At 59.2% G+C, this 20410-nt stretch overlaps 4 protein-coding genes across 11 annotated transcripts; 1 reads left to right on the top strand and 3 right to left on the bottom strand.

Moving 5' to 3' along the window:
• The first annotated feature begins 1031 nt into the window (after positions 1 to 1031).
• HDGFL2 (HDGF like 2) lies at positions 1032 to 11604 on the top strand. 4 transcript variants are annotated; one of them, XM_042892111.1, is made up of 16 exons: positions 1032 to 1136; positions 2869 to 2945; positions 3026 to 3164; positions 4958 to 5137; positions 5401 to 5520; positions 5669 to 5740; positions 6007 to 6154; positions 6363 to 6438; positions 6553 to 6838; positions 7578 to 7672; positions 8195 to 8265; positions 8639 to 8709; positions 9175 to 9276; positions 9366 to 9579; positions 10290 to 10419; positions 10631 to 11604. In XM_042892111.1, exons 1-16 carry the CDS (start codon positions 1065 to 1067, stop codon positions 10707 to 10709), a joined length of 1932 nt encoding a protein of 643 aa, XP_042748045.1. In that variant the 5' UTR covers positions 1032 to 1064; the 3' UTR covers positions 10710 to 11604. The 4 variants fall into 4 exon arrangements, with proteins under 4 accessions (XP_042748045.1, XP_042748046.1, XP_042748047.1 ...); XM_042892112.1 differs by having other exon boundaries at positions 5407 to 5520; XM_042892113.1 differs by lacking the exons at positions 2869 to 2945; positions 3026 to 3164.
• Positions 11605 to 12283: 679 nt separating this feature from the next.
• LOC122191736 (perilipin-3-like) lies at positions 12284 to 14888 on the bottom strand. The gene is made up of 8 exons (XM_042892121.1): positions 14814 to 14888; positions 14407 to 14496; positions 14068 to 14263; positions 13904 to 13986; positions 13535 to 13832; positions 13243 to 13433; positions 13045 to 13167; positions 12284 to 12967 (listed from the first exon to the last, which is right to left on the bottom strand). Exons 2-8 carry the CDS (start codon positions 14458 to 14460, stop codon positions 12623 to 12625), a joined length of 1290 nt encoding a protein of 429 aa, XP_042748055.1. The 5' UTR covers positions 14461 to 14496; positions 14814 to 14888; the 3' UTR covers positions 12284 to 12622.
• A 351-nt stretch (positions 14889 to 15239) lies between these two features.
• Positions 15240 to 18120, bottom strand: LOC122191735 (perilipin-3-like). 5 transcript variants are annotated; one of them, XM_042892118.1, is made up of 8 exons: positions 18042 to 18120; positions 17571 to 17614; positions 17292 to 17490; positions 17127 to 17209; positions 16802 to 17054; positions 16109 to 16290; positions 15923 to 16036; positions 15240 to 15836 (listed from the first exon to the last, which is right to left on the bottom strand). In XM_042892118.1, the coding sequence occupies exons 2-8, from the start codon at positions 17610 to 17612 to the stop codon at positions 15369 to 15371; spliced, it is 1341 nt and encodes a 446-aa protein (XP_042748052.1). In that variant the 5' UTR covers positions 17613 to 17614; positions 18042 to 18120; the 3' UTR covers positions 15240 to 15368. The 5 variants fall into 5 exon arrangements, with proteins under 5 accessions (XP_042748052.1, XP_042748054.1, XP_042748053.1 ...); XM_042892120.1 differs by lacking the exon at positions 18042 to 18120 and adding an exon at positions 17992 to 18010; XM_042892119.1 differs by lacking the exon at positions 18042 to 18120 and adding an exon at positions 17763 to 17845.
• Positions 18121 to 18724: 604 nt separating this feature from the next.
• On the bottom strand, positions 18725 to 20197 carry LRG1 (leucine rich alpha-2-glycoprotein 1). Its single transcript, XM_042892131.1, has 2 exons — positions 20149 to 20197; positions 18725 to 19997 (listed from the first exon to the last, which is right to left on the bottom strand). The coding sequence occupies exon 2, from the start codon at positions 19985 to 19987 to the stop codon at positions 18977 to 18979; it is 1011 nt and encodes a 336-aa protein (XP_042748065.1). The 5' UTR covers positions 19988 to 19997; positions 20149 to 20197; the 3' UTR covers positions 18725 to 18976.
• Between the last annotated feature and the right edge of the window lie 213 nt (positions 20198 to 20410).

Genomic DNA, 20410 nt, shown 5'->3' on the forward strand with positions numbered 1-20410 from the left:
CCCAGCAGTGCCGCAGGGAGCACAGCACACTCAGCCCATGGTTTGTTCTCACTCGCCTCTCCCAGAGGTGTAATTGCACCGTAGGTAATCTCTGAGACACGTGTGGGTTGTGTTTGGTAACAGCCTCACCCTTGCCAGGCTGTCACAGCACCGCATGCAACTTCTATTTGACTGAAGTTTCTCACTTTGGAGACAGCAGCAAATTGTTACTTTTCCATGATTTAACGGGGAAAAAAAATCAGATTGGTATAAAACCACGTTTAAAAACTGAGCTAAACCAGGACGAAGCTGCAGTCTGACTTGGTTTGACTTGGATTTAGTTCAAGTGAAAAGGAGTTTTTACAAAAGCACAGAAATCAGGTCATGATTCTAAATCAGGTCTAATTCCTCCACGTGCTTCCCGTTCCTTTCCTGTAGAACCTTCCCCCAGGTTAAGGGGAAGCTCTCTCCACAGCCGCACTGTTTGAGGGATGCCTTCCAGCTACCCCCAGCCCTGCTCTCATGGTTCTATCAGGACAGCTCCAGGGAGCTGATGGGATTTAACCTCTCCGGAAGGCTCAGGCTTTCTGGGCTGCACTTCTGCCCCAAGCGAGATGGCTGCCGATGGCTTTTTTTCCCTCTAAATCGTTCACCTTCGTGCCGCGGGGAACCTCTCCATGGGGCTCTTCCTTTCATTCCTTTCACAGTTCCCGACAGCCCACGCCCCCCCCTCACAGATCTGCCCCAAACCGCAGCTCCCGACCCCTTTAAATCCAACCCCGAGCCCCGCAATTCAGCCCGCAGAGGCCCCGCGCCCCTCCACATCTCTGCCCCCGCCCCCCCGGCCGTGCCCCTCTTTGCCCCCACCCCGCCGCCGTTGGAGGCACGGCCCAATCCCGTTATCCCGCCGTGCCCTTGCATCTTCCCATTGGACGAGATGGCAGAGCGGCACCGCTAGCAACCAATAGAATCCGGGTCTGCGGGAGAGGCGGGACATCCTGCGGGCCGGGCCGGGCCGTCCCCGCCCCGTTGCTCGCTGCTGCCCGCGGCCTGGGCCTCCGCCGCCGCCCCGCCCCGCGGCCGCCATGCCGCACAGCTTCAAGCCCGGAGATCTCGTCTTCGCCAAGATGAAGGGCTACCCGCATTGGCCCGCCCGGGTGAGCCCGCGGGGCCGCTCCGCGAGGGGAAGGGCTCGGGAAGGGCTGCCCCGTGGCGGCAGGGCTCGGGGCGGAGCGCGCTCCGCAGCGCGGGTTTCTCACGGCCGCTCGCAGCGGGACCGGAGCCCGGCGGGACGCGGGGACAGCGGGGCTGGGATCGGGGCGGGCCGGCATTGCGAGCCCGCGCTGCGCTTGGGCGGAGTGGGAGCTGAGGTCCCTCGTTGGCAGCGGGGCTCTGCTGGCACCGGGGCCGGCTGGGAGCTGCGGACCCGCGCTGGCACCGCACCGCGCTCTGTTCCCGGCTGGGGATGGGGCTGTGATCGGGAACGGGCCTCGTTCTGCCCCCCGTTCTGCCCTCCTGCCCCGCTCCCGTCCCTTGGTCACCCCTGGGGCTCTGTGCTCCCGCCGCCCTGGGGTCCCGCGCTGGTGCTTGGGCTGAATGGGAACTGAGGCCCCGTGCTGATACGTGGGTCTCACGCTGTCACTTGAGCCAAAGCGGGGAGCTGAGGTCCTGTACTGACACATGGGCCAAACCCCAACCCTGGCTGAGATGGAGAACCACTCAAGAAAGGCTCCCGCTTTGCCCTACTCTCCCAAGGGGTCGGGAGCTACTCTTTGCCTGGGCTCCTGCTGGGTCTGTACTCCCGGCGCCCATCCCCTGCCCCATCCTTCCATCTCCAGCCTCGTCCTTCCACCGCATTGCACAGCCTTGCAAACTCAGAGGACTACAGGAGGAGGGATGGGGGCAGAGCTGCCGTGGGGCAGTGCCGTTTGCTGGGACGTGTTGAGGTGACACCGATGCGTGCAGGGGGCTGTGAGCTCTCAAGGTGCAGGAGCGGAGCGGTGCTGTTGTGCTGCGGGCAGAGTGAGGGGCGATAAAGTTTGCGTGGTGGGGATGGCCGTCCTGGTGGGCAGTGCTGTGCATCTCCATCCCGAATGGCGGTGCCAACACGGGGCGTGCGGGGCTCAGTTAGAGTTCTGCAGTGCTGAGGGTGCGAGGGCTCGGTGGGTCGGTCCGATGGTGAGTGATGCTGTGCAGGACCGGGGTGCTGGAGACAACGCTGCTTGGCTGCACCACGCCAGGAGATCTGGGATTCCAAGCCCTGCGCCAACGCGGGGCTGGGGCCCGGCGCCGACAGGACTCAGCCCTTCCAGCGGGGCGCTCGCATTGCTCACAGCATCTCCTGCTTTAGCTGGCTGCTCCTTTGGGAACGCTCCTCCCGAAGACTCCCCAGCGTGTTGGGGGGGCCCCCGAGGCTCCTGCTTGTGCCCCAGCCCAGCCCACGTGGAGCAGACCGAAGGGCACCGGAGCCGATGCGGCGTGTTGGGAAGAAGACTGGGGTGCCCGTGCGTCCTGCTGGCGGCTGGGCTTTGCCTGTGGCCCATCTGCAGCCAGGAGGGACCTTCAGGCCACCCGCCGGAGCTGCCACCCCTGGGCTCGGAGGGGGTTTCCCACGCATCCTGACGAGGGGGCACATGGTGCCCAGCTATAGCCATAAAGCGTCTGCGCCGGATCCCTTCTGTTCCTCTTCTAGAGCTCCTGCTTGGCCGTAATGCTGCATTAGGACTCTGTGCGTAGCAAGTTCCCTGTCCGGGTGCTTTGTTGCCGTGCTTGCCTCCAAGTGTGTGTGTGTGCTGGAGTCCGACGCTGCTAGCCGGGGCTAATGTGCCTTGCAGAGGATGTGCCCAAGCCGCTCTCTCTGACCACCTCCTGCTTTGGGTTTCCTTTCAGATCGATGACATCGCGGATGGTGCTGTGAAACCCCCGCCGAACAAGTACCCCATCTTCTTCTTCGGCACTCACGAGACGTAAGCGCTGCCTCGCCCCTCCTCTGGGCTTTGCCCTGCTGCTTCTGCTCTGGGCTCACCTCTGCTTTGTTTCTCTCCAGCGCCTTTTTGGGCCCCAAAGATCTGTTCCCCTATGAAAAGTATAAGGACAAATATGGGAAACCAAACAAGAGAAAAGGCTTCAACGAGGGATTATGGGAAATCCAGAACAACCCTCATGCCAGTTACAGTGCCCCTCCGGTGAGTGTGGGCCTCGTGCGGCGGGGGGTCAGCAAGGATCCGGGCTGCCTCCAGCTTTCCTTTCCTCCGAGTCGCTCTCCTCCTTTTTCTGCTTGTCACTGCTGTGGTGTCTCTGCGCTTCCATCTCGCAGATTGGCTTTCTCGGGTTGAAATAGCTTCCCCCTTCCTGCCTCTCCTTTCGGTGAGTCGGCCCTCCTTGTCCTCTGCGAGGTAGGCACCTCTGCCCCATCTTTGAGGTGAGACAGGGATGTGCTGCGTGTGCCTTGCCCAAAGCCACAGAGGATTGCTTTGTCAGAGTGAGAATGGAGGCTTGCTGGTCCCTGGCTCATGGACCTGTGTGCAGTCCCTCTCTTCATTCGTTTCCAAGGTCCTGAGCCAAAAGCCACTGATTGCTCCTTCAGAGCAGGCTGGGGAAAGGCTCTTTGCTGTCAATTGTTCATGTGTACGAAGGGCATTTTGTAACCATTATTGTATGATACAATTTATTGTATAGCGATCTTCAAAGAAGGCGTCCAAAGCAGCTTCATAGGCAGTTGGTCTGAAGAGGCAGAGGAAGGTTTTTAAAGGTGAGCTATGAAGACGAGATGGTCTGGAGGTAGGCAGGCTCAGATGTGCTGCTGGCATTGCAGGAGAGGAGCTGTGGTTTGAGTAGCTGTGGGAGAAGGCTGGACCCAAGGATGCAGTTGTAGATAAGGTGAGACCCTGGAGATCTTTGAGAACCTGGAGAACAACTTTGCTTGTATGTAGTGGCGGGAGGGAGGATGGCAATGGTGAGGAAGGCGGCACCTTCTGCTCAAGAGATGGCTCAGCATCACTGTGAACTTCCAGCAGACTTCAGAAACTCATTCCTGAAGGGTCTGCTGTGACCGAGGCCATGGCAAAGATCCCAACGAGGCCACAGGTCTCACAGAAGAGACTGAAGTAGAGGCTGTTTTGGTTTCGAGACCTACGTGAAGCAAGGTGTCAAGAAAATGAGGAGAGTCTTTCCAGCAGCAAGGCTTCAGTGCTGGAAGAACCCCGGCTCTAGGGTCAGCTGGTCCTGCTGTCTGTGAAAAGAATGGAAGAGCCCAGAAGAAGCAGCTCAGGTGCTTTGTTCCCCTTGGATGCGATGTGCCTGTTTGAGGAACCTCGTGATGGGCTGATAAGAAGCTGGGAGATGTTCCCTGTGTGGGGTGGTGGAACAGCATGGAAGAGATCCCAGCTGGGTGACAGCAGGGCTGCAGTGCTGGACTCCTTTTGCAGGCCATTCTGATGGGGAAGGTGTGTGAGAAGGAAGAGGCCTGGCATGAAATGAGCTGCTGGAGGAAGGACTGAACCACACCACCCAGCCCTGCTTCTCTGGCACCTGCAAGGCAGAGGAAGGCTGGGGTGCGCTCGCCCTTGGGGGATGTCAGGCTCAGGCTTCTCCAGGGTTCTTTGGCAGAGCATGAGGATGCTGGGGAGGGGAGCAAGGAAGTGGTAGGTGGAGCTGAGCCAAGGGAGCTGGAGGGAAGGTGTTTCTGGTGGTCTCGGGGTGGTGTGGAAGGGGCTCTGGGGAAGGGGGTGCAGGGAGATAAGAAGGGGGTCAAGAGCACGCTCATCCAAGGGCTGTGTGATATTGTCCTTCTGCCCCAGAACCATGCTGAAGGGCCCTGGCTCCTGTTGGGGACCTTACCTGTGCTCTTCTGTGTGTGCTCCTCTCTGCTCAATGCTGCTGTTCGTTGCTTGTCACCCTTTTGTGCCCCTTTTCTCCAGCCTGGCACACCACCGGCCTGCTGGTGCAATAACATCATTGTTATTTCCATTATCTTTAGCCTGCCAGCTCCTCTGACAGTGACATCCCCGAGAATGACCCGATGGGGGGAAGTGATGCTGGTGATGACGAGGAAGATGCTGCCATGGCTGCAGTCACCACAGAGAAAATGGAAAGTGATGAGGACTCAGATCGAGGCAGCGACCACAGCGGGCTCAAACGAAAATCACTGGCAATGAAAGTGAGTGTGGGCTGAGGCAGTGGGGATGGGGGGCCGCCCCCCCCCGGGCGGGGGGCGGGCGTTGCTGTAGTGTGGTTGTGGGGCCCAGTGTGTGTTCACGGGTCTTGCAGGTGTTGTGCTTTGTTTGTGAAGTGGTGGCACAGCCAAATCCTGGTGCACGTGGCCATTCCAGTGGGGCTGATCTGGTAGAGCTGGGCAACATCTTCCTCCCTTTCTGCTGTGGGAGGAAAGAGGGTGGACTTCTCACTTTGTTGCTTCTCGAGTATCAGATGCCAGTGGCAAAAAGGCCTCGGAAATCTTCAAGTGAAGATCAGGGCAGCCCCTCCCTGACAGAAGAAGAGAACTCAGAAACGTCGTCTGAGTCAGAAAAAAACAGTGACCAGGTAAGAGAGTTTGGGGTATGGCAGGATGCTACTGGAAGAGCAGCACCATCTGTGGAGCCAGTGGCACTGAATCAAGGCCTGGAGAAACTGACTGGCTTCACCTTCGTGAGATCTTTCCCCATTTTTGAATATCTGGGTTTTCCTTCAGGACTTCACTCCTGAGAAGAAGCCAGTGGCCAGGGCTCCCCGGAGGATGCCTGCAGGGGGAAGGAAGAAGAAGGTAAAAAGATTCCTGAAGTGGTTTGTCGTTGCTCCTTTGCTTTCCTCCAGACTCCCCGCGTGATGAGGCAGCTGGCTTTTGCCAGCACTGCCTAGGAAGGTGCAGGGGGTGGCTCCTCTGTTGAGCAGGGAGCTCTGTGCTGCTGTGCTGGGGCAGGAGGCTGTGAGACCTTGCTTCTTAGTGACCTGGCTGGGCCCTGCAGTGCTGCTTTTGGGGATGTCAGCTGCTCCTGCTTCCCACCTCCAACTCTGCTTTTTTATCTACAGAAAGTGGAGTCTTGCTCCGACTCTGACTCCAAAGTGGACTCAGACTCAGAAATGGGAAATGCGACTGTGGACATGACCAAGTCAGACTCCAACTCCGATTCAGACTCTGATGTGTCTGTTAAAAAGCCTCAACGGGGCAGAAAGCCAGGTAACACCAAGGAGACTTCACCTACTGCAACTGAGCCACTGCTGGCTTCTTCAGGATACTGGAGAGCACGAGAAATTGGGTGCTCCTGAGGTTCTGAAGCCCACTGTATTGTGGGCAGCATCTAATGCATGTCTGAGCACCCCCTGATTTGGGGCAGTTTTCACAAGAAGCTACCAGGGCTCTTGCTGAACATCTTCTTGTCTTGCAGCTGAGAAACCCCCTCCCAAGCCCCGTGGCAGGAAACCAAAACTCGAGCGTGTCCCTATCAGCTCCAGCAGCGACAGGTGAGATCAGCTGCAGTGGGATTGGGGTGCTGTCACCCTCTGGGTTGGGGGGAGTCCCTGGCTTCACTTCTCACAACAAGGCTTCCAAACACAATCTCTGTTTTTTTTTTGTAGTGATAGTGACAGTGATGTGGACCGTATCAGTGAATGGAAGAGGAGAGACGAGGAAAGGCGACGGGAGCTGGAAGAGAAGAGGAAGAGGGAACAAGAGGAAGAAATCCGTCGGCTCCGGGAGCAGGAGAAGGAGGAGAAAGAAAAAAGGAAGGAGAAGGCAGAGAAGGGCGAGGAGGTGCACTCAGACAGCGACAGTAGTGCAGATGATGAAGTGGCCAAAAAGGGCAGAAAGGGCCGGGGTAAGGCCCCGTCCTCCTCGGACTCTGAGCTGGAGATGGAGAAAGAGGTGAGTACAGGAGGAGAGCTGGTGTCAAATGACAACCCACCCTCTCTTGTCAGGTCAGCAGGTGCCTCCAGGAGCAGCAGTGAGCTGCTGCCTTGGTCTTCTGTTACATTGGAGTTGCAGGAAAGGGATGTGTCCATGGGGCAGCTGTTCCCTGGGCTCTGGAGCCCTCATCCAGCTTACATCCCTGTGATGCTGTCCCTCCCACCACAATCATCATTTTGCTCTGCAGATAATGGAAAGGGTTAGCGAGGCTTGGGCGAAGCACTGAGAAAGGTTGCAGAGGGCCTTTGGCAGCTGTGGTTCCTCACTGACAGAGGAAGGGTTTCATTCTGATGCCTGTTTCTCCATGTAGAGCTGGGCTATGAAAGCATCGTGCAGATCTGAGTTGTGAAAGAAGTGTGGGTCTGCCCACACAGGCAGCCAGGTATTGCAGGCTGGGTGGGCTGTTTTAAGTACCAGCATATTTACTTCTGAAGCAGCAGATGGCTGTGCTGTAACCCAAATCTTTTTTCATCTTGTGCAGGGGACAGCACTGCACCCAGACCAATGGTGCTGCTTGCCTGTGGCTTGCAGCAGTGATATCATGGGTGCTGGCTGTTGGTTTTCTGGATCACCCCCATATGGGACTGGGAGGATCAGAGTGGGCCATGGCACTGCCTCCCTCCTGCAGTGGTTGGGGTGGGGGGGGGGGATTTCTCTGCTGCAATCTGCTTTTGCCCGCATTGTTCTCTCCTTTCAGGTAAAGAAACCAGTGAAGAAGCAGCCCTCAGAGTTGTCAAGGAAACCAAATCAGAAGGAGAAGAGAGGCCGAGCAGAGGAGAAACCACGAAACAAGTCAGCATCTCCCCTCCCTGCACTCAGTGCTCTTTTCTTTTGGGGACAGATCTCCTCTGCTGGTGCCCAGTCCCTTTTGAGGACACCCTGGAGTGGGGATGAGCATCCTTGTGGAGCTGTCTGTGACAGCAGCACCCACAGAGGGGGTTTCTCCTCTCCTTTCTCCTAGAGCTGAAGGGGCTGATGGAGGTGTCTGGAGGGCACCAGGCTGAGCTTCCTTGTTTTATTCCAACCCACAGAGGGGAAGATCCTTGGGGTATCCCCAGACACCTTGCTTTGAGTTCTGCCTTTCTGCAGTTCTGGAAAGCTGGGGCATGGGGGAGCTGCTGTCTCAGAGCTCCTGCCTGTGTGATCTCGGAGATGTGTCTGCAAGCATGGGTGGAGTGTGGCAGGGCTCATGCTGTTGAACAGTCTGGAGGATGCACTGGCATGAGCTGTCACCTTGCTTGCTTGCCCAGCAACAGGCAGGTGGTTTCACCTGCAGGCATCCCTTGAATGACTTCTTTCTTTTTTTACCTACAGACCTTTGAAAGTGGAAAGAGGCCGGAAGAAGTCTGACCTGATCCCTGAAAGGAGAATGGAGAAGAAAAAGGGTGAGAGAGCGATGGCTTTTGAGAGGAGTTACAGAAGGGAGAGAAGGGAGCCAGGGCTGGTTCCTTTCCTAACTGAGATGGGGGAGGGTTCTCTGCAGTTGGGATCAGTGTGGCTGTGCTTGCAGCTTTCCAGCATGGCCGTGGTCCCTGCATCACGTCAAAGTATTTACAGAGTGTGCAGAGACCACTTTCCTACATAGATTCCTGCTAATTTTGGCACACCTCAGCCCATTCTCCTCATAGAAGCCCCTGAGGCTGCTTTCAGCCTTGGAAACATGAGAAGAAGCCAATCCCCTTTTGGGGGAGAGATCCTGGGTGATGGCGTGCTCCATACTGGTGACCTGTTACATTTTTCTGTCTCTTGCTGCTCCAGAGCCCACAGTTGAAGAGAAACTTCAGAAACTTCACAGTGAGATCAAGTTTGCCTTGAAGGTGGACAACCCAGTGAGTGCTCAAACACATTGACCTGGCCTGGGAGATCCCTGGTTGTGTCCTTGGCCACCATGCAGGCCTTGCCAGCTGCTCAAGGCAGATGTCTCGATAGCGGATGCTGTGAGGGAACTGTGCTCACAGCAGTGCTGGTCCTGGGTGCCCACTGGAAGCTCAAGGCTGCCCTGGTTGCCCCCTTGGGAGCTGGCAGGGACGATTCTGTCATTCCCATTCCTGTCCCCACAAGTGGGGGGTGGTTGTCCTCTCACCTCAGCTGAGCTGGTGGAGTTGGGACTGCAGTGCTGTAGGGTTGGTTTCTCCCTTGAGACAGATCCAGAGTTTTGCTGAAAAGCCCCATAGGGATTTAGCAAATGAAGTCCCTCTGCCTCCCAATTTATTCCCCCTGCTGCCTGTGCAGAGAGAGATGTAATCCACAGAGAGACTTCCAGGAGGTTTCTGATCTTGGTGCCATCCTTGCAGGACATCAAGCGGTGCCTGAATGCGTTAGAGGAGCTGGGTGCACTCCAGGTCACCTCTCACATCCTCCAGAAACACACTGATGTGGTGGCTACTCTAAAGAAGGTATGGCAGGTGGAGGATTGAACGCCCACTGAGGGCACAAGCCTGCTTAGGGCACTACAACTCCAAGGTTGTCCCTGTTTCTGTTGCAGATCCGTCGCTATAAAGCAAACAAGGACGTGATGGAGAAAGCTGCTGAAGTCTACACCCGCTTGAAGTCGCGTGTCCTAGGACCAAAGATGGAAGCAATCCAGAAAGCCAACAAAGCTGGGCCTGAGAAGGACAAGGGCGATGTGGAGAAAGGCCAGGAGAAGCTGTCGGGAGGGGAGACACAGAATGAGAAGGGAGAAGAGGAAATGAATGCTGGTAATGTTCCCTGCACGTCTCGGGGTGGTTCCCTGCTCTGTCTGGATGTGTGGCAATCCCAGGGCTGTGCTCAGGGCACAGCTGGTCCCCCTGTGGACCTTGGTCTAGCTCATGTCAGGGCTGTGGAGCTGTCTGGAGAAGGGGCAGTTTCAAACCAGTTTCCCCCACAGAGTCTAGGGACTGCATTTTTAAGTGAGACTTTGGGAGATGAATATCGAACGCTCGTGGCAGTAAGAGCAAAGGGCAACCTCAGTGTCCACACCCTGATTTTGAGTGCCTCTGAGGCAGCTTTTGGGCCTGGCTCACTCTTTGAGCTGTGGTCCACGGCACCAGGGAGATGAAGGAATGTGGAGACACCCATAGGGGGGGATTTTGTACAGGCAGCTGGTGGCTGGGATCTTCCTTTGTCTCATGGCTGCGAGCCCAGCAGTCAATCCTGGCTGAGCACATGCTAGTAATGGCGTAAGAGTTTTCCTGGAGGGGACAGTGGGGAAAATCCATGCTGAGGTCAGCCTCTGGGCTTGGGCAATTGAGTCTTGGGGCCATTCTAATAGCTGTCTTGGTCAGGCCAGAGCTGGGATAACCATGCTGAGGGCTTGGCTGTGTACCAGGACAACCTGCTGTGCTGGTCCTGGTGGTGCCCAGCCTCTGGAGTGGGGTGGTGTGGGTGAGAACTGCCCCAAGTGTCCCAACCTGTCTTTTCTCTGCAGACTTGTCAGGTCCTGTGAATGGCGAATCCTTGTCCCAAAAAATGGAGGGCACAGAGGAGCAGGAGAGAGACAAAAGCCGAGGGCCAGGAGCTGGAGAGCCGGAGGCACCTAGCGAGGAGGCCCATAACAAGTGAGTGGACGAGAGGCAAATGCAGCACAGAGGAGCTCCTTGGCATCTGCCACACACCCAGCCTCAACTCTGCAGGAAGCCGAGCTCCTATTTGGCCACATCTGGGGGATTTTGTGGGTTGTAGGACTTTTCCTGGCTTGGGAAGGGGATGCTGGGGGGTCAGGGCAGGGGGGAGACGTTTGCTGAGGTGATGCCTGTGCTCTCCTTGCAGCGTGCAGGATTATCCTAGCACCGAACGGGAGAGGGCTCGTGGGGAGTCAGAGTCTGTGGATGATGCAGAGGAGAGCTGAGGATGCAGAGAGCTGAGCACGTGGGACTGCCTGCAGGAGGATGTTGGAGGGGCCACACAACCTGCTCCGAAGGGAGACCGGCCTCTGCCTTGCCCATCTTTGCGTTACTTCACTAAGTCACACAGTAGCTGATGTCCTAGGTCTTGTCCTGTGCCCCTGACCCCGTGAAAGCACTGAACGTGGGGGGAAACTGTGCTGTTTTGTCTGTATTTGTCCCCTCTTATTTTTTTTTCTTCCTTCCTCTCCCCCTCCCTCCCCCCCCACCTAATTTCTTGTGATTTCAACCGACATGAAATGAATATAAAGGGTTTTTTAATGAAAAACACAAAGAGCCATAGTGTCTGTTTCTTAAGGCATCGTTGACTGTGACTAGGGGTGGGCAGGAGCTTCCCTCATCCCTTTGTCCCTGCCCAGGGCTGGGACCAGAGCAAATCCCCAGGGGTTTCTATTCCCTTGGGCCCTGAACTGGGCTGAGCACCCAGGGTTGGCCCTGTCCCTGCCACAGCTGTCCCCAAAGGGTGATGGTGGGGCCTGGCTGCTCTCCCAGCCTTCCTTCTTCATTTTCCAGTGCTGGTGCTGAGTGCAGCCCCACTAGGGAACGGACACAAGGACTTTTCCCCTCAGTGGCAGATCTGTGTTGCTCTGAGCCCTTTTCTCCCTCCTGTGGTTGCAGCTGCTGGAGCCTGGTCCCTCCACTCCAGCAGATGCAGCATCTGCCTTTGGAGAAGCACAGTGAAATTGTGTATTTCTCCCCTACGTTGGCTGGGGGACTCACCAGTGGCAGCATCCTGCCTTGTGCTGGGCAGCATCTTGTTTGTCTGTCTGTCTTTCTGCTCTTTTGCAAGAAATCTGAAGCTTTTGTACATGCAAAATAAAGATGTTCCCAGCTCAACCAGATGCTGCGTCCTCGTGTCCTGTTTGTGCCACGGGTCAGGCAGTGCCAATGCAGGGTGGAGTGCCCTGATCCCAGGCTGGTGTTGCTGTAACCATACTCTGGGGAGTCTGTGCTCTTTCCCAGGGTTTATTTCATGTTCCACCCCTCCATAAACAAAGCCCAAATAAACCTTGCTTCCTTCTTGCCCAATTTTTGGCAACAAGTCAAGCCTTGGGTTGGCCAAACTGTGTGTCATCCCAGCAAGGAGCTTCTGTGAGCACCACTTAGGGCATCACTCTGTATGGGTGAGCTGAAAGTCAGATACAGGCTGTGAACCAGATCTAGGCAGGTACTGGGAGATCAGACCCAGAGGTCTGCACTCCCCAGGAGCCTCTGACCTTCAGAACCCTAGAATGGCCTGGGTTGAAATGGACCACAATGATCATCTAGTTTCAATCCCTCAGCTCTGTACAGCACTGGTGGTGGAGGAGCATGGAGCTCAGTACCAGGACAGCCTCTTGTGGTGCCACTATTGGAAGCCCCCCACCCTTGGAAGACCTCAAAGGACCACATGCCCTCATTCCTCCTTCCAGTAAAGACCCCAGGAAGGACTTCAAGTGGCAGCAAGGAGATCAGCAGGGCAGATCCTGAGGTGAAACCGAGGTTCCCAACCCCACCAGACCCAAGAAGGCTTAGACCATTGCAAAACCTAAACAGAGTTTATTGCTTTACCCACCCCAAGCCACAGCCCCCTCCCCACCAGGCACCACCACTGGGGGCAGACGAAGCTGCAAGGATGGGAAGAGCAAGAGCCTGAAGGCACCAGAGGTGACAAGTGGAGGCTGGAGAAGATGGAGAGCTGGCCAACAAGGGCTGGAGCAGCCATAGGCACTGGGGGAAGCTAAGGCACGTTGCTGGCACTGCTCTGGCCAAGGGGAAACCCAGGATGGGCAGGGAGGGAAGTTAATGGGTACTTGGGCAGGTTAGTAGGAGCTTTGATTTCAGCTTGGAAACACTTCCATCCTCCCCCCAGGGGCTGCTATTCCCCCTGCACACTCTGCCCCTGCTGCACGGAAGGAGCAAAGGGCCCCACCAGCCAGGACAGGGGGGTGTTGTGAGCCACGTGCTCCACCAGCTCATCCATCAGCTCACGGGCTTTGGTAGCGTGGGCACGTGCCCGTGTCACTGCACTGCCTGTCAGCTCCTGCAGGGAGGTGGCTGAAGTCAGGTTGGCACGGAGCTCCTCCACGTTGTGTCTGACCTGTGCTGCCGTGTCCTGGATGCCAGCAGGGAGGCCCTGCAGGCTGGACACCAAGGGCTGGCAGGTGCTGTGCAGCTGCTGAGCCAAGCCCTGCAGCAGGGCCAGCACACCTGATTCCACTGTCTGTGTGGGGACAAAAAGTGGGGTGAGCACGGAAGGGAAATGGGGGCAGCATTGGGACCCTCCTGCCCTCTGCTTACTGCTGGTGGCACCAACTCCTTGCTGCCACTGGGCTGCTTGGTGCTCCACTCCAACCACAGCTGCTGCAGCTTCTCCTGCCCTCCCTGCAGCTTCTGGTCCACGCCTTGCTTGAGTTGCTCCACCTGCAGCGGGGACAAAGCAGTGGGTGGGTGGCTGATCCCAGCCCAGCGGTGGGGGTGGGATGGGGATGGTGCTACCAGGTCGAGGGCACGCTGGAGCTGGCCCAGCACATCCTGGCTGCTGGAGCGGGCGCTCTGCAGCTTGCCCAGGGAGTGCTGGAGGGCACGGTGCTGCAGTTTGGCTGACAGAGAGCCCAGGCGTACAAAGTAGCTCTGCTGCTTCTTCTGCTGCTCCGGTTCAAAGCCCTCCACAGCTGTGGCAAGCTTGGCTAGAGGAAAGGAATCCATCAACTGAGCCCCTGCCCCACCACTGACCTCCACACAGAGCCAGTGCGGGCTCCATCTGCCACATTTTGGATCAGATCCTCACCCAGCTCCTCATCTGTCATAGGCAGGTAGTGGTCCACCAGCTCCTCCGACTTCTCCAGCATGGAGCCCACCCCACTGGCCACCATCTGGCCCACGGTGGAGCCCATCACGGTGGTGACACCGCTGCTCACCGCCGACTTGGTCAGTTCCACGCTGCCCTGCACGGCTCCTTTGGTCATATCCATCACTCCTGTCACACGGCTGCTCACTGCATCCTTGGCTCCGGCCACAGTGGAGGTCAGGACATCCCTGGCCCCCGTCACTGTGGACGTCACCAGCTGCTTGGTGTCTGAGATGAGCTGGTGAGAACGACAAAGCCCTGGTAGGCAGCACTGGGGCAGATCCCGATGCACCACGCACCCCACGTTACCTTCTCAGTGGGCTGCTGCAGGATGGGCAGCTTCTCCTCCAGCTTATCCAGCCCTCTGCACGCGTATTCGTTAGCAGTGGATACTAAAAGCCCCCCCCAAAAAAAATCAGATGTGGAACCCCATAACACTCCCCATCCCCAGATTTGCGGGGTGCCCCACTCACGCTGTGGCTCCAACTTGGTGAGGATGGGCTGCGCCCCACTGACCGCCACTGCTGTCAGAGTCCTCACCCCCTTCTCAGCAGCATCACACACAGAACGGACGTAGGGGTGGCTCTCCTTGGTGGAGCTGTAGGCACTGGACACGATGCCGCAGGCGGAGCTCACCAGGGGCAGGCTGGCCACCCGCATCCCGATGCTCTGTGCATGACAAAGGGGAACAGTGAGAACAAAACGCAGCCCTCGTGGATGGAAATGGGGTCACTGATGGAGTGGGTCACTGTCCCTCCCCGGTGCCCACAGCCCCCATCGCCATGCAGGCGGACTCCCCCGGCCTCACCGACCTGCTGCTGCTCCTCAGCTTTGGGCTGCGCTGTGCCATCCTCACTAGCGGCCATGGCGGGGCAGAGCAGGAGGGCAGCACCCCCAAAAATCTGCACAGTGAGGGTGAAAGGGGGGAATGAAAACCCCGGAAGAGGGAACCCCACGTTGCCCCCCGACCCCGGCGGTCCCCTCCTTTTCCCCTCCTTTCCCCCGCAGCGGAATCCCGGACTCGCACACCCCAGGACAGGGGGGGGCCCAGCTCCCCCCGAAGCTCCCACCACGACGGGGCGGTGCGATCCCGGCCCACCCCCAGCACGGAGCGGTGGCGGCTGTTTCCCGGAGGGGATGCGGGGACTGGGGGGACACACAGCAGCTCCGGACTCGGACCGGGACACCCCCACAACCCCCCACCCCCCACCCCACTCACCAGTTCAGCGCTACTCGCGACGCTCCTTTCGAAGCCGCTCCCCCCTTCGCTTTTATGGCCCCAGGTCCCGCCCCGTGCGCATGTGACCGCGTCCCACCCTACCGGGGGCGGCCCGAGAGCACCGACCGACGGCGTAGGTCTTCCCCAGCGGAGCAGGCGGTTCCACGCCTCCCCCCCCCGGCGGGGCCGGGGGGGGGGGGGGGGGGGGGGGGGGCCCTCGCTGCCCCCCGACGTGAGGATGCCCGCACAGCTCCGCGCGCTCCATGGGAAGCGGAGACGGTGATAACGAGGCCGAAGTCCGCTGCCACCCGACGGCGGGGCACAGCCTGGGGACACTCGGCCACCTCCGCACCCGGATGGAGCCAACCCCGGCTCTACGCTTCCTCCTTCCCTCCCCCAACTCAATGAGAGGCACAGAGCGATGGGTTGGGATCGTTTGGTTTGTTTTTCTCTTTTTCATGTGCTCCGAAAGATGCTAAGATAAGGAATCCTGATGCCGTCTTGGCTCAGGGCAAGATGGGTGTTTCTCACGCGCCACCACCCCCTTTCCTTGCATCACAGGTCCCACACCGGGCGATTGAATCCATCCTGCTGCTGACCCCACTGGGGTTGGCTTCCTTCTGAGCAGTCACCGTGCACAGTGCTCACCCCGTGTCCCACACAGTCACAGCCATTCCACTTGGCCATTTCGATGGGACAATCCTCCGGGTATTCCACGAGGACGGGAGCAAAGGGTCCCACAATCCATGGCAGGGCTGTGTGCTGCCCCACGTACTCCAGGAGCTCATCGATGCTCAGCTGCGCTTGCAGCACGCGCTGCCGGCTCTGCTCCAGCACCATGCCAGACAGGTCGTGGAAGGAACAAGCATGGGACAGGGAGCTATGCAACCCTTCCACGCCATGCCTCACGTGCCCCACCGTGTCCTGCACGCCGCTCGGCAGCCCTCGGATGGGGAGATGGGCGCAGGCAGCCTGCAGCTGCTTCAGGAGCCCTCGCAGCATGGCCATGGTCCTCATCTCCACCTGGAAAGCAGCAAGAAGGCAGCGCTGCTGGGGCACAGCCCCGACCCCATTGCCTTACACCCTGCTGAGGAGCGGCCCTCCCCTACTTGCTTGTCCTCCATGGGTGCATCATCCTGCAGGCTCCACTCCAGCCACATGCGGTGCAGATGCTGCCGGGCGCTGTGCAACGAGCCGTCCACGCCGTGCCGGCCCTGCTGGATCTAACGGATGGAAAACACCAAGAGTGCACCGCTGTGATCCAGGTGGGGATGTGGGGATGGCTGCAGCCTTACCAGCTCGATGATGCGGTGCAGGCTGCTGAGGGCTTGCTGTGCACTGTGCTGGGCCCACTGCAGCTCACCCAGGGACCGTCGCAGCGCGCGGTGCTTCAGCTTGGCCGAAAGTGAGCCCACGCGCACCATGCAGCTCTGCCGCCTCCGCCGCTGCTCCCTTGAGGTCACCTCGGTGCCATCTGCTGCAGGGTGATGGTGAGAGCTGCACAGGGTGCAGAGCATCCCCAAGGATGTGCCCTGAGCTCCGTGTCACAGCGCAGGGTGTTTGGCTCCCAGTCATTGGAGGTGTCCCCTCCGCCCCTGCGGTCACCTCTGCGGTGACACAGTGCCAGCTCTGCCCACCGCTGCCCTGTGCTGAGCTATAAATACACAGCTCATGCAGGCTGGTGGCACACAGGGCTATATTTGCTCTCTGCTTTCCAGGTGAGAGTTCACCCACTGCTGCTCTACATGTTTCCCCATGCAGGGAACATCCTCTGGGTTACGGTGGCTCTGCGAGGCTCAGCGCTGCCCTGGCAGAGGGCTGAAGGCTGCTCTGCAGGTGGGGACTTTCAGTGCCCACCTCCCATCGTGGCACCCAGAGCCCACGGTACCAGGGCAGCGCTGAGCCCTGGGGATGGGGTTCAGTCCCAACAGGGGGTTACACCCCGTAAAAAGAAGGAGATGGCTCAGCACAGGGCGGTGGGCACTCACCCGGCCCCTCGTCCATCCCAGGCAGGTAATGCTCCACCAGGTCCTCCGACTTCTCCAGCACCGTCTCGGTCCCGTTTGCCAGCAGCTGACCCAGACGGGTGCCCACAACGGTGTCGACGCTGCAGCTCAATATCCTCTGTGTCCTCTGCACTCTGCCCTGCACGGCCCCATAGGCCATTCCCACAGCACCGCTCACTGCTTCCCGCACACCCATCACTGTGCACAACACCAACTCTCTGGTCCCTGCCACCACCTGGAGGGCACAGAATGGAGCAGTTTGTCCCAGCAGTGCACCCAAGGCTGCCCTGCCCTATAGGGACATTACCTTCTCAGTGGGCTGCTGCAAGATGGGCAGCTTCTCCTCCAGCTTATCCAGGCCTTTGCACGCGTATTCGTTAGCAGTGGATACTAAAAGCCCCCCCCAGAAAAAAATCAGATGTGGAACCCCATAACACACCCCATCCCCAGATTTGCGGGGTGCCCCACTCACGCTGTGGCTCCAACTTGGTGAGGATGGGCTGCGCCCCACTGACCGCCGCTGCTGTCAGAGTCCTCACCCCCTTCTCAGCAGCATCACACACAGAGCAGATGTAGGGGTGGCTCTTCTTGGTGGAGCTGTAGGCACTGGACACGATGCCGCAGGCGGAGCTCACCAGGGGCAGGCTGGCCACCCGCCCCACCGCGCTCTGCTGTAGGGTGGCAATGGGGAACAGTGAGGAGGTGGGATCCCGCAGTGCCCCCAGCCCATGGACCCTCCCCATGGCCCTACCTGCAGCTCTTTTCGTGCTGGTGCCGCGTTGTTGGCTGACATCGCTGCGGTGGAGAGAGAAAGGACACGTGGTGCCGAGCACTGCAAACTCATGGCACGAGTGGAAAGCACCGGGAGGCCACTGAACCGCAGGGGATGGGGATTTTAAGGGGGTGGATGGGGGATTGGATGGGGTTCCGTGCTGAGGCTCACCTCCCACCCCACCAGGACGCAGTGGGGTTGGGTCTCGAGGGATGGAAGCGGGGCTGGATCCCTGCGGAAGGGGGTCCTTGGGGAGGGGGTTGGGGGGTGCAGGACTCCCTCCGTCCTCTAGGGGGCGTTGGAGGGGGTGGGGGGGGGGGAGGTGTCCCCGCCGGGGACTCTTAGGGGTCCCATGGGACATCGCGGTGCCCCCGCCGCCCCCATCCTCGAACCACCGGACCTCCCCCGTCCCGCTCTCCTGCTGTTCCAAAACCCCAGCTTCGTACTCACTGCGGGGAGGGGGTGGGGTGGGATATCGCCACCTCAGGTCACGATCGAGATTCCCGGTCGCGACCGTAACCCCCCTCCTCGTCCCCGCCCAGCGTCGCGTTCATAGCGAGGCGGGAGCCAATCAGCGAAGGGGTGGGGGCGCTCCGCGGCCAATCGGGAGGGAGGGGCGGGACTTTGGGAGGGTTGAGGGGATGCGGCCACGAGGGGACTCCCGGCCGTTGTCCCCCTACCCAGTAACCCCGTGCCAGGTGTCCCCTTCCAGGTGTCCCCGAGCAGGATGTCCCACAACAGGTGGCCCTGTGCCTCGCTGGTGTCCCCCCGCCGGCACTCCTCCCCGTTTGTCCCCATATTGAGTGTCCCTTTGCTGTGTGTGTCCACGTGTCAGTTGTCCCCATAGCGAGTGACCCTGCACCGAGTGTCCCCATGCAGTGTCTTTATGTCACGCCTCCCCGTGACAGCACCCCGTGACCCCTCTGTCTGTCCCCAGGGCTCAGTGTCACCTGGGGGAGATGGTGGGGAACTTGGGGACGCTGTGTTGTCCAGGAGGGTCACCCAGGGGATTGGGCTGGCCTGGATGGGAGCAGGCAGGGGGCATGGAACATGGAGGGGATGGGATGGACTTGGCCAGAGGACATGGCAGCCATCACCGCCTTTCATTCATGAACTTCACAGGACAGTGCAGATGGCAGCACAGCAGAACGAGGAGAATCCATTTAATGGGGTTTTTTGTAAGGATGAAGACAGAGAGATGGGACAGGGGATGGTGTGAACCAGGAAGGGTGAGGCTGGGAGACTTTGGGATGGAGGGGGTAGGATGGGGATGGGAATCACTGGGATAGGGATGGGAATCACTGGGATGGGGACAGCCCTGTTCTCATTGCCTCAGTTTCCCTGGGAGAGTTGGAGGGGTGGGGACACGGTGCTGAACCCCTTCCTTAGTGATCCAGGGGACTCTGTTTGTTCCCTCCGTGGTCACAGCCAGCCTGGCTTACAGCAGCCACCTCCTGCCCCCGGTGCTGTGCAGGGCTGGCACAGCGTGTGTCACGGGCAGCAGTGAGCTGCGGGGCTGCATCCTGCAGCAGTGCCAGCAATGAGCACTCACAGACCCAAGGGTTCCCTGAGATGTCGAGGGACAGCGGGGGGCCAGGGGAGCGTGGGGGCAGCTGCAGAGCCTGCAGATGGTTGTGTGCCAGGTCGAGGACACGGAGATGGAGCAGTGGGGAGAAAATGCTATCGGGCAGCACCTGCAGGGTGTTGCTCTGCAGGAAGAGCAGGCGCAGAGCAGGGGTGGGCATGAAGAGGGTTGGTGGCAGTGCACGGAGCTGGTTGCCTTCCAGGTCGAGCCGCTCAAGCATCTGCAACCCCCTGAATGTATCAGCATGGAGGTGATGCAGGCGATTGTGTGCCAGGTCCAGGCTGCGCAGGGAGCGCAGTGGGCGGAGGGCAGCGGGGGGCACCTCGAGCAGAGCATTGCCTGCCAGGTTGAGCCAATGCAGCTGGGTCAGGTGCACGAACCAGGCTGGCTGCAGTGCCTGCAGGAGGTTCCCTTGCAGCACCAGGTGCCGCAGGTGGATGGAGTGATGGAAAATGCCAGCAGGGAGGTCGGGCAGGAGGTTGTCGGTCAGGTCAAGGATGCGCAGGGTGGGTATGGGTTGCAGCAGGGCCTCTGGAAGCATGGCCAGGCGGTTGGAGGAGAGGTGCAGCTCCTGCAGATGGGGCAGCCCAGCCAGCGCATTGGGAGATATGGTGGTCACAGCAGTGAACTCCACTGAGATGGCCACGGTGGTAGGAGGAAGTCCGGAGGGGAAAGTGCTGAGAGTGGGATCCGTGCAGATGAAGTGCGTGGCGTTGGGCTGTGGGTGGCATGGTGCAGCATGGCTGTATGGCAGTAGCAGCAGCAGCAGCAGCGGAGGTGGTGGTGGCAGGATGTGACCCAGCAGTGCCATAGTGCTTGTGCTGTGGGCAGGCAGCCTAATGTCACCCCAGGCGTTGTGCCCTGTGCTGTTCCCACCACCACCCCTGCGTGCCCCCCCTGGGCGGCGGATGGGCTGCAGCCCCTATATCTCCCTCCTCATTCTGGCCCAGGGACCCCCAGCCCCCTCCTCACCTCCTCTCGCAGCCAACTCAGCTCCCTGAGGACGGTCCTTCCTCCTTCGTCACCACGCTGCTGGTTTGGCCTCACGTCCGCTCGATTGGGAAACCATCGCCTTCGCAATCACTGCAGCTCAAGGAACTGCCAGCACCCATGGCAGGGGCCCACACTGAGGCTCTGGGTGCAAGGGTGGCACAGCACTGAGCTCTCCCCTTCCACGAGGCTGCAGGGGAGCCCAAATGAAGGCGTGAGTGCACAGATTTGTGCACGCAGTGGG

Source organism: Lagopus leucura, unplaced genomic scaffold (assembly GCF_019238085.1).
Source record: "Lagopus leucura isolate 7727_CA_CO unplaced genomic scaffold, USGS_WTPT01 145-14_obj-0_obj, whole genome shotgun sequence".
Taxonomy (NCBI): Eukaryota; Metazoa; Chordata; class Aves; order Galliformes; family Phasianidae; genus Lagopus; species Lagopus leucura.